The following is a 13,075-nucleotide window of genomic DNA, read 5'->3' as shown; positions in this document are numbered from 1 at the left end:
CTTCACTTTCTGAAGCAGTTCTGGAAGTCCTCTTTTGTGACTGTGTTTAGTTGCGCTGTTGTGGCTGCCATGATGTCCTGAATCATTTTGACTTTGGGGAAGAGCCAGAAGTTGCCCGGTCCCAGAGCCAGTGAATAAGATGGCTGAGGACACATCATAATGTTTTTATTGACTGAAATTGCCGTACCAGAAGCATGTGTGACATGGAGCCTTTCCGTTGTGATCAACAAATATAGTGAATGCTGCTGCCGAGTGCCATCCAACGGAAAGGCAGGAATCTTCAATAGGGGAAGTGGTTTGATGAACCTTCGTAACAATGTGTGACAAGTTTCAACTTGTTCGGTGCAGTCAGTTGGGTGCGAGCTACGGTTGAGGAAGGTGTGTTTTAAAGTGTGCCATAAATCATGGATCACAAAGAAACATTAACATGAAATGGGCAAACAGTTTCATCCTCCATCATGATAATGCTTCTGGTACGGCAATTACGGTCAAATAAAAACATTACGGTGTCCTCGTCCACCTTATTCACCTGATCTGGTGCCGTGCAACTTCTGGCTCTTCCCCAAAGTAAAAATGACCATGAAAGGCAAATGTTTTGAATGGATTCAGGATATCGAGGCAGCTACGACAGCACAACTAGAGACACTCAAGAAAGAGGACTTCCAGAACTGCTTCAGAAAGTGGCAAGAATAATGGGATAAGTATGTTCGAAGTATGAGGGAATATTTTGAGGGGGATTGATGGCAATATGTCTTACTGTAATACATTTTTTAAAAATTAAACATTCACTGTATTTTTTTATCACACCTCATATAAGTAGCAGACCTAATTTAGATAAAAGTTGCATAGGTTGAGAATATTAGGTAGAGTCTATGCCATGAATGAAGTGGATGCTTTTGGTTAACTTGACCATAACCATAATACTGCTAAAACTGTGTGGTTGGAGAAGTCAGGAAGTCATCAAGGAACGCATCTTTGGAGTTGCAAATGTAGCCCCCTCCAAACGTTGCACTGAACCTTTGATCCTGTTATAGATTTTGTGTAAATTCAAGAGAAATCACTTCCTACATGGAAGAGCATTTGCCAAGGTTGACATAAAGCTGATGTTCTAAATCTGTTGAATGTGCTTTGCTTTATAGTATTTTTTAAACACCTGTTAGGTATGGGGCCACAATATAGGTACCTTACAAATACAATTGTAAAGTATAGAGGAAAAGATCAGAATGTCTTCTTAAGTTCCTATAAAGGTATCTCAGAAATTCTTTGTATCACTAACAAAATACAGAATATTTCCAAAGCGTCAGGCAATCAGAAAGATTTGAAGTACCCAGAATAGGTTTAGATGCACTTTTTCATGCATTCTACAGAAATACTTAAATGGGGGTAATCATCTCCTAAGAGTTTAACTTCTTAAATCTATAGGCACTAGAAAAGCTCCAGATTGAAGAGTACTGGCACCTGTTTCAATGGTGAGTTATTGAGGAATTTGTGAATCTCTAGGTGTGAAGGCCTTGGTCTTTATTCATTTTGGATAAAGGCTTAACCCACCTCAAAAAAAGATGAAGCTTCTTTATAGACTTTTTTTGTCCATGACAGTAACCTCAGGGCTTCTAATTCTAGCCTTTAAAAAGACCCATACCCCAAAATAAAAGGTTCAGGGAAAAGCATATGGATGATATAAAATAATATTTAAATATCTTTTTTAAAAGTAAGCTGGAGGCTATTATGCTATTTGGCTATCTGAATTTATTCCTGGTTTTAATGGCATTTAAGGTGTCAGATTGAGGCTACTTTGCCCATGTTTAATTCCAAGAAAGGGAGAGGACTAGATACTACTTTATATAAAAGGAGAGATAGATGTAGAGGGGCGTTTGGTCCAAGGGGCTTGTATCCCACTGCTGCCAACCACATGTAACAGAATGTAATTCTAAGCACTAAGAATTCTCTAGGACCCTTGATTCCCAGGCATAAGTTCTTCTTCACCACCAAAAAACCCACTAGATGGTGCTCTTAGTCATCCCTTCCAATGACACATCTGGTAAACACAGGGTACTTTGCCTAGCCAGAATTTGAGTTCTAACTTTCTACTTTAAGTCTTCAGGTCTAGCAGGAAAGGAATGATCAGAAATCTGTTCGGTATGTAAATTATTTGGCATTTATAATCAGTCATTTATTTAGTTAGAAAATTATTCCATTATATATGCTCCTTCCTTATCATCCACAAGTGAAGTCTTGAGACTTTAGCCTAGCCTCCTCACCCTCCTTTTCAATCTTTTTTGACTCCATGGACACTCTTTCTTCCCCTTCTCCTACTCCCTGACAATTCTTTCCACCCTGTGTAGATGTTTTCCAAGTAAGACACATTCTTTACCTTACAGCAAAGATAACTGTCTGCCTAGGACACAATTGTTCAAGGACTTAATCATTCTGCATTTAATTTTAGGGAAAGTTTCATGTTTTCATGGCAGGATACGTACTTATACAGCCTGACTTGCTTTATTATGAAGGTGATGGGGAACCATTGAAAGATGTTAAGCTATGAAGTGGCACAAATCACCTTTACATCTTACATAAATCACACTGGGAAAAGTGGATGGAGAGGTGGCACACAAGAAGCAGGGAGACCAGATAGGAGTGTATTTTAATAATCAAGACAAGAAATGATAGCTTGAACTAAGGTAGAGACAGATTCACACTCAAGATATTTTGAAGGTAGAAACAACAGGATTGCCTGAATTTAAGTTTTAAAGAGGTAAAGGAAAAATAGGAAGCTGTTGATAAATTGAATAGCATATAATTACAAATGTCCTCTGTGCTAGATGATTATCAGAGTGCTAAATTGCTTCCAATCTCTGAAAAACATTTGAGAAAAAGCCCTGAGAGCTATCAACTAGTGAGTTTCATTTACATATTGGTTAGGTTCTTGTGAGCGAGAGATGGCTAAAAGATGAGAGGTTGAATACTTAATCAGATTCTGGATCAGCACATTGAATGCCATGAGGTCTGAATTAACTGTGTGATCCTGGGCAAGTCACTTCACTTTTATTTTTCCTACCCTATAAAATCAAGGACTGGGTGACTTTTAAACTGAGCCTTCAAGGGACTGATGGAGGTATTTCAAAAAGGATGTCTCTTCTAGCTGCCCTGTTTAATAAAATAAGTTATTGTGATGATCAAAGAAGACGGTGTGTGAGAAAGTGCATTGTAAACTGGAAAGTGCTATATAAATTATTGGTACTGTTATAATTTTGACACTGAGCTCTTAGGTTTAATGCCAAGCAATAGGTCTTAAACTGCATTATCTTAAATAGGAACTGAGGGAGAAGAAAAATGACATTTCAGCATAGAAAAATTTGGGGAGAGTAAGTAGATAATAATTGCAAGTATAATCAAAATTGAGCTGATGTTTCTGCCTGATATATAAAGTAAGTCTCTCTGCGTTATAGGAAGTCTTTATTGTGTGTGTATGTGTGTATATATATATGTGGTTATGGTAGAAGCTGAGCTAATATTTACAGTCTTGGTTGGTTGGAAATCACGAGGGATTCATAGTTAACTCTTACTTAGAAATAATAGTCTAGGAGTGTGGCCAGAAAAGCTAACAATATAGGGGAGGTCCTTAAGAAAGGATTTTTTAAATTAAAAAACACTATGACTTTTAATAGGCTATTATAATTTTGCTTATTATTCTTTCATTAAGATCTGATGATACTAAAGAAAGGCAACTCAGTTACCTGGGACATGGTAGGCAGGTGATGGGGTTGCCACAGGATGAAATTATGCCCCTTTTCATTGTACGAAAAGACAGAGGTGTGAGTCAGTTATACTAAATAATGAAAAGCGTGGCTAGATTTGCCCAATAAATCTTAGTTTTCTGGATATAGGGGGCCTAAGAAGGGTAAGTGTAGTCACCTATCTAATGGACATAACTACTTGGTACCTAGCAGAGAACGAAGAAGTAAGGGGTGGGGCGGGAATGGTGTACCTCTGAGTAACCAAAAAGTTGCTTATAGTCAAAAAGTACATACTGTATACTCAAAGGCATTTGTAAAACCCAAATGTGGGAGGGGCCCTTCTTCAGGCTGTATTTGCTCTTACTTTAGACACAATTCTAGTAGTTGACTAGCTAACTTACCAGCTCAAGAATATTAAAGATTACATATTAATAAGAGATTACATATTTAAAAATTACAGATTAATGAGTAAGAGAACCGGGAATAAGAATTTATATTAAAACTAAAAGAGAAAAGGCAAGAAAATAACAAAAGCTAAACACAACATCTCAACACAGCATTCTGAGCTATTTAATGTAATAAATAGAAAACAGCTTTTAATACCATAGCAGCCCTGGAAATTTATTATATGGAATGTAAAGTGTTTTGTTCTTACTTTCTATAGTTTTTTTTTAGAGGTATATTTGACATATTAGTGATCCAGAGAATTAAGAAAAGTTCAAATAATATTTAGTATACTCAAAAAAAATAAAACATAAGGGAATTACAGTTTAAAATTCCATCAAAAAATGCTTAAGATTAAAAAAAGTTTTGATGCTTATAGCAAAGGTTATCATTATGTTAAAAACAACAGCAACAACAGAAATTTATTTTAAATTCTTTATTCCTTAAAACTGCCAGATAAATTAAGCTGTGCTAGGCTTTCATATGTTTATTGTTTTTAATCATTGATTTTGAGCCTTTCTAAACTATATTTCACACAAAGTACACTAAACTTAAGAATTATTTTTGGGGGCAGCCGGTTAGCTCAGTTGGTTAGAGTGCAGTGCTCTTAACAACAAAGTTGCCAATTCCATCCCCACGTGGGCCACTGTGAGCTGGGCCACTGTGAGCTGCGCCCTCCACAACTAGATTGAAACAACTACTTGACTTCGAGCTGATGGGTCCTTTCAGAAAAACGCACTTAAATTTAAAAAAGAATTATTTTATTATTTCAAGAACAATATAAGCTGAAATTTTAATTGATTTCTAAAATACTGATCAGATAAATTCACAAATGGAAAATTTATAATATTGTCTAAGAAAACTCAGATATTAATGAGGAGGAAGAATGATTGCAGGCATTCTTATTCTTGTTAGAGAAGCTTGAGTGTAAAACGGTAGGGTCTTTTTTTATGAGCCAAGTTTTTTGTCTTCAAAATTACTAACATTGGACTTGTTTTCAACTTAACTATGACAAGCTATGTGTTACAATTTTTTAAGTATAAAAGAATTGTTGAAAAAAATCTTGGAAATTTATTTTTCTATCTTGTCTTAATAGACCTTTTAATTTTTAAAGAGGTGGGATTCTCTTATGGAAAAAAACTATTTAAAGATCTGAGCAGACATTCCTGTATCATCTTCATTTTGCTACTTAGAACATTTTACCTGTTGTCTGCATGTAAAGCTGACTTCTTACATGTCTGCCTATTATTGCTGTTAGAGGTAGGATTTTTATAGCACATATTCTGTAACAAAGCAGATGTTTTGAAATATGTTGACAGCCATGGAATTGGTATAGTTTCAAAATGCTTCTATAATCGTTCACCTAAGGCTAAAGAGTCAGAAAACTTCTCTTGATTGAAGTATATTACTACCTTGAACTTCATGTAGGATAACCGTTCTAAATTTATTGTAATTAAGGATTATAGTGATTAAATGTCAGATTAGAAGTTTAAAATTATTAAAATATTTGTGGTAATGGGTGTGGAAAACATTCTCAGTAATGGAAATTGAAGGTTATAGATAGTCTTCATTTGGAATGGTTACGTGTAAATATTATAATACATTTGTAATGGGTAGAAATTAATTTAGCGGTTAAACCCTTGTATATTTTGCAATCTTGTTTTTCTTCTTTTTTTTTTTTTTTGGAATAGTGTTTGCCAGCTCTGAGCCTGTGCCAGGATTCCAGGGGGATACCCTGCAGCTAGCATTCATTGACCTCAGACAAGTAAGATGTAATAATGTACTTCTCATTTATTGCCTCTACCTCTTGCCTGTTTTTTTTTTATTTTTTTTCTATGCTACAGGAATGCTTGTTTGCCTCAAAACAACCTTTCTTTACAAAAGTGCTTCTTTGATAACTATATTTGGCCTTTCTCTGTGAACTGACACCTCTATTTTCATTTTAAAATTCAAAACAACCTTTCTTTACAAAAGTGCTTCTTTGATAACTATATTTGGCCTTTCTCTGTGAACCTATATCCGTCTATTCAGTGTTCTCAACTTCATGGAGCGTTCTCATCTGTGAATATTTAACGTAGTCATTACCTGCTAAGCACATAACTAAATAATATCTTCATACTTTGTTTAATGACTTGAGGTTTAAATTGTTTAATTATTTCATGGTCATTGGTGGTATATAACAGTGTCAGGACCCAAATGAAGTGTAAATTATTACAAACTAGATAGGAGCCCCTCTTGCTTAAACTTTTATCAATGGTAAAGAAAAAATTTTTCATAACTTTGATGTATGCCTCCAGAAAGAAGAATAAAACTAAAAAGGTAATTATATACTTACATAATTCTTTTCTAGTCGCATTGACTTGAAGTAGAGTAACACATATAATTTTTTAGTCTCTTATCAATTTTACTAACACCTCTATTTTCATTTTAAAATTCTCTTCCTATTAACATTTTTTTATTTCCCCCATGTATATTTTTTTCTTATTCCTTTCTTCTTTCCCCCTCCTTTTTCTTTTTTTTTTCTTAATCCCTGGATTAAGGAGTTTAATAAAGCTGGGAGGCACAGGCGTGTGGAGGAGGGGTGGATCCAAGTTAGAGGGCTCAGGAGTGCTAGAAATGACAAGAGTGACTGCTGCCCTTGGCAAGAAGAACCAAATGGAGATGTAATTAAAACAAAGCCACTGGGATATTGGTCTGTTTCTGGTGCCATACTCTTTGGCGGATGGAGAGGACTGGAGATAGGGCTCCACCGTTGGTATGAATAGACTTTACCACAGTTATGTTTAGAACACGACCAATGTGAGCAGTTTAGGAGCTCTGATTTCAGTAAATGTTTGAGAATAGAGCTATTTTTGCTGTCATTCTCAACCAGTGTTCAATAAGTATTTATGAACTATTATGTATTGATTATTTGGAGAGAGGAGATGTGGTTGAAATAGACACAAAAGTAATGTAAGACATTGTTTCATCCTTTTGGAGCTTTAAAATCCTTTAGAGAAGCAAAACACCCATGAACTGGTTAGGATACTTATAAGACAGTGAGGCATGTGGGAATAAATGGTATATCTTCAAGTCAGGTTTAGAAGTAAACTGGAAAAGCCATTCCAGTCTCTCAATTATGTCTGTAAAGCTCTGGACATACTAAATACATTCATATTTATTTCTTTTTGCAATCCGTGCTCATGAATAATATTATGCCAAATAAGGAACATTATTATAGATAACCTAGATCTATAGATGATTAGCCTTACTAAATGGGGGAAGATAGTAGAAAGTTCCAGTTTACCAGAATATATTCTTTCTCTTGAATATAGATTCATTTCCTTTAGGAGTTCTCTATTATAGTCCTATTGCCCTGAACAAGATAATCTAATACAGAAGACTGAGTCCTTTAGCAAGTTGGAAATAGGTTTGGTTGTATATTCATTTCCTATTGGGTTGTATATTCATTTCCCAATTAGGTTGTGGTAAGTTTCTCTATTGCAAAGACATGAATTGTTCTCCAATCCAAAGAGTATGTGATTTAAAGATAGCTCCCATGATATACAAATAATCTGGTCACAGATAATTTGAAATTTATTATGTAATATGTTTTCAGTTTTGTGTGAATTTGTATAGTATAGTTTGTAATCTCATTGTAGGATTGTGGATAGGACCACATAATTTATGAAACTGTTGCTCAAGATTCTTTTCCTTGTTGTCCAAATAAGTGGTTGATTCAATGCAGATTAAAACTCTGATGCCAGGCACTTTATTCCTTCAAAGACAATCATCATTTGACAGCAAAGTCCTCTTTATAAGCATATAGCTCACTAGGGAATTGTTATTAAGGCATACTTATAAATATTAATAAACTTCTCAAGTCTTTTTGGTTGAATTTACTTTTCAAGTATGTGCACTTAAAGGCATTAAGTCCTGGTTTACTTTTCCTCATCAGTGTGATTTCTTTAAGAGACTTTTAAGTGAATAAAAAAATTTATGAAATATTTAGAATTCTAAAATCTATTATGACACATATGTGGAACTGTTAAAATAAAAGATTTATATAGAAATAACTAATATAAAACATAATTTTTTGTTTTGTAACACTTTTTTTTTATTTTTCAATTGCAGTTTTGACATATTATTAGATTCAGGTGTACAACACAATGATTAGACATTTATATAACATACATAGTGATCACCCCAAAAAATCCAGTACCCATCTGACACCATACATACTTATTGGAATACTACTGACTATATTCCTTGTTATAACTACATCCCCGTGAGTATTTTGTAACTACGAATTCGTACCTTAATCCCCTCCCCCCTTCACACATCCTCCAAATCCCTCACCACAATCCAGCAACCTTCAAAATGCTCTCTGTATCTATAAGCTTGTTTCTGTTTTGTTTGTTCGTTTATCCTGTTCATTCATTTATCCTGTTCTCTAAAGTCCACTCACAGGTGAAATCATTTGGCATTTGTCTTTCTCTGTCTGACTTATTCCACTCAGCACAATACCCTTTAGGTCCGTCCATGTTGTTGCACATGGCAAGATTTTATTCCTTTCTTATGGCTGAGTAGTATTCCATTATATATATGTACCACCTGTTCTTTAGCGATTCATCCATTGATGGACTGCCAGGTTGGCTCCATATCTTGGCTATTGTAAATAATGCTGCAACGAACATATGAGTGCACATACCCTTTGAAGTAGTATTTTGGGTTTCTGTGGATAAATACCCAGAGTGGGATTACTGGGTCCTTCTTTGTCTATTGTTACAGCCTTTGTTTTAAAGTCTATATTTTGTCTAATATGAGTATTGCTACCCCGGATTCTTTGTTTTTTTTTCATTTTCATGAAATAACTTTTTCCATCCCTTTACGTTTAGTCTGTGTGTCTTTCGATCTGAAGTGAGTCTCTCGTAGGCAGCATATGTAAGGGTTTTGTTTTCTTATCCATTCAGCCACCCTGTCTTTTGATTGGAGCATTTAATCCACTCACATTTAAAGTAATTGTTGATAGGTATGTAGTTATTGCCATTTTATTATTTTTTATCTTTTTTCTTCTTAAAGAGGTCCCGTTAACATTTCTTGTAATACTGGTGTAATACTGGTATAAAACACAATTTTAAAGTATGGTAGTTAACATACAATGAAAGTGACTACTGAATGCAAAATTTTGATGAGCTAATTTTTTATGTGTTAATTTTTCGAGTTTTAAAAAGGGCTTAAAGTCATTTTCCCTGACTATTAATGTTAAATTTTATTCATACTCTATTCTTATTCTTTTGCATTTTAAAGCAAGAAGATGCAATTAATTCTTGTCTTTAGCTGCTGGACCACTGTGACATAACTTGAATTTTATGATTTCAGAGGTCTGGATTTAATAACTTCACAAGGATGTTTCACCTATATTTGTTTTTCAAATTAATTCATAAATAGTTAAGTGGTGAAATGCCAACTATGGGAACTGGACAAAAATAAAATTGAAAACTAAAGTCTCACATGAGGTGATACAAGCTTTTTGTATCAGATGTCAGTGATTATTTAAATAAGGATGCCTTAAAGTTTCAATAGTGTTATGTTCCTGACTTCATAAAGGTATTTCATAGCATATTATTTTAACACTTTTATATGAAGTAATATATCACCAAACATAAAGAGGGTGTTAACACTTTTATTTACATTTCAGTTGGTTTCTACACTTTTTCTTCTTTTTTCCCAGTCTGTGATCCATTTCTGTCTTAATAGGGCGGCTGACAGTTCTTTTCAAGTATACTTAGAAAGGCAAAAGAGCCCTTTTCATAGTACTTATAAGGGGTCATGCTTCTGTTTTTTTGGTTTAAATTTGATACTGCTTCATGAATTGCTGGGTATGAAAGATTAGGAAGTAGGTCCAGTGGTCAGATTTTACCTGCCCACCCGGACTTTGCCCTGAGGTCAAACTCCTGATATTTGCTGTTCTGAATAGAGAAGTTGATGACAAGTATGAGCTGATACAAGAGGAAAGTTAGAACCATATCAAAGCTGAAGGCAAGAGAATTGGGACTCAATGAGAAACTGTAGCTAAAAGATGGATCATCAGAATTGCCCTCTTCTAAAGAAAAGGAAATAGCTGACCTGTGAGTGAAAAGACTTTATCGTACTGCCAATCACATGCTTGCTAATGGAAGCCAGTTATCTCAACAATATCTTAAGGCCAACTGCCCCGAAGACAATGTGGAGGATTAGCAGTACTGGTACTGCATTATGTGAATATACTTCCTCAGTCTATTTTAAATGTGCCGTTTGAACATGATTTGTATGTGTAAACTTTTTTCACAAGTAAAGCCTATCATCCTCCTACCCCGGTTCTGAAATTGTCACTAAATGAAGAAGGACTTTGAAATACTTATGTGTGTCTCTTTGCTTTTACAAAGACCATCTATTTTGTTAAATACAATCTTTCAAATGGATTTCAAATAGGTAAAATTCTTTTGACAATGTACGAAAACCTTAAAATTTTTAAATTATTTTTATTATAAGACTATATAATATACAATATTCACTGATAATTTTTTATAAGTCGTTCTTAATACATAGAAATATTTCACTAAATATCGCTAGAAAATGAGGTTTCCCATATAACTGGATTATCCAGGTAAGTAAAGATTAGTTTTTAATCACCGAAACTTTTTAAATGTAGCCAATTTAACTGGAAACTTTAAAAATACATGTCTCACCTCCATAGCTTCTTATTGAACATAATTCTTACAGTAAATGGAGTATCTATGGCTCACTAATTTTAATACTAAATCCTCTTTATTTGGTCCTATTTCTCTTTGTGTAAGTTAGACTGGTAAGATATTATTGCAGCATTTGACAATATCTTGATAATCTTTTAGACAATATGGAGAAGTTTAGGTAGGTTGGATGATAATGCAGTTAGGTAGGTTTGAAGCTAATAAAGCAATCTCTTGCTCAAAAAATGTTGGTTAATGTATTATTATCACCCTAGAGCAGTGTTTCCCAAAGTGTTTTTCCAGGAACACTGATTTCTCAAGATGAGAAAAGATTTCTTTAAAAAAAAAGTCCAAGTCAGGTAAGTTCGGGAAACACTTTATACTCTAATTGCCTCTTAGAGACTTACCATGTGCATTCAAATTGTAAGAACTGAGAAATTCTGCAGTAACCCAGCGTTTCCCAAACTCATCACAGAACACCTCCCTCATTCATTCTGGGTTGTATCACATGAAACATAATTTGTGAAATGCTGCTTTAAGTCAAGACTCTGGCAGCACCCTCTAGATGTCTGTCTTTGACAGTTTGGGATCAACAAATATTTTAAATGATGACTTGGATATAAGAAATAGGAATTATTTGTATAGGTTGCACAAAGCTAGAAGAGCTACCTAAGATGATAGAAGACAGAATCAAAGTGCTCTCAGTAGGCTTGAGTGATAAGCCAAAGCCAACAAAGTTAAATTTAGCAAGGAAAATATTAAGTGCTCTATTGAACTTTTTGAAATTAAGTTTTAAAGAGTACAACCTATAGGAAATCTGACTTCTAATATGAAAAAGAGCTAGTAGTTTCAGTTAACCTCCAAATGAACCAACATTGTGGTGGGAATTCTTAGATTGTGGTATTTGGGTTAGACCACTGTGCTTTGGGGCTAAGACTGTTTCTCAAGTGGTGCATGATGATATAGATACTCACCAATTGGAGAGCACATAAGAGAACTATTTAATAGAAGGCTAGTGAAGGATCAGATACCTTGTCATATGAAGAACCTTTTAAAAATCTGGGAATATTTAGTCTAAAGCTTTAGAGAGGTATACCTTTGTAGAGCAACTCAAATATGTGATCCTTATTAGCCTAGATATGAGTCAAGTATATTATATCATTTTCTTTTTCCTATTAAAATCCTATGTCATAAAAATTATCTTACAATTTTCCTTTCCCTATCCAGGATGAGATCCTGTTTTCAAGTATTTGATTTTGGCCAAACTAGTGAAAAGAGGAGTGATCATTCCTCTGAACTATGAGTAGAGAATTTGAGAATTTAAATTGTGCAAAATATATTTGGATCTCACAGAACTTTTCAAATATTTTTTGAAGTATAACATACATTCAGGCAAATCATAGGTGTACTATTGCGATTTTTCAAAAAGTGAGTACACCTCTCTAACACCCAGATCAAGAAAGAAAACTGGACCAGTAAGTACCTCAAAAGAGCTATCAACTTTTTGGTTCTGCTTCCTTTCGCTCAATATTATGTATGTGGAATTTACCCATGTTGTTACATGTAGTTGTGGTTCATGTTACATGTAGTTGTGTAGTCTTCCGATACATAAATATACCATAATTTATACATTCTCCTAGTGATGGACATGTGAATTGATCCCAATTTTACTGTTACAGATTGTGCTAACATGACATTCTTTTACCTGTTCCTTGGTGAACATATGCACACATTTCTGTTGAGGTATTTACCTAGGAGTGGAATTGCTGAGTTGGGGTGGTATGTATGTGATCAGTTTTAATGGACACTGTGAAGCAGTTTTCCAGAGCAAGGTTGCTAGCTTATGCTTCAGTGTGGAAGAATTCTCGTTTCCCTGCACCCTGTCACCGCTTGGTATTATCTGTCTCTTACTTTTTAGCCATTCCAGTGGGTACACAGTAGTTTTACATTGTGGTTTTAATCTGCATTTCCTTGATTTACAAAATTAAACTCCCTTTCATATATTTATTGTCCATTTGAATATCTTCTTTTGTGAATAACCTGTTCAGGTTTTTTGCCATTTTTTTTCCTATTGCATTGTATATTTCTTACTGATTTGTAGAAGTTCTTTGTATACCCTGCATATGAGTCCTTTGTCAAATATATGTATTGCAAATATCTTCTGCTCTGTGGCTTGTCTGTTCACTC

At 34.5% G+C, this 13,075-nt stretch overlaps 1 protein-coding gene across 5 annotated transcripts in view; it reads left to right on the top strand.

Moving 5' to 3' along the window:
- Positions 1-13,075, top strand: part of EXOC6 (exocyst complex component 6) — a 166,993-nt gene that overhangs the window by 128,439 nt on the left and 25,479 nt on the right. For all 5 annotated transcript variants that reach the window (XM_019739513.3, XM_019739530.3, XM_074339380.2 and 2 more), the window contains exon 20: positions 5,870-5,943. In XM_019739513.3, the coding sequence (XP_019595072.2) occupies positions 5,870-5,943 (74 nt within the window). The remainder of the gene's footprint in view (positions 1-5,869; positions 5,944-13,075) is intronic.

Source organism: Rhinolophus sinicus, chromosome 15 (genome assembly GCF_057876585.1).
Source record: "Rhinolophus sinicus isolate RSI-liver-muscle chromosome 15, RSI-T2T, whole genome shotgun sequence".
Lineage (NCBI taxonomy): Eukaryota > Metazoa > Chordata > Mammalia > Chiroptera > Rhinolophidae > Rhinolophus > Rhinolophus sinicus.
The sequence above is the reverse complement of the archived record's forward strand: the minus strand, read 5'-3'. Positions and strand labels throughout refer to the sequence as shown.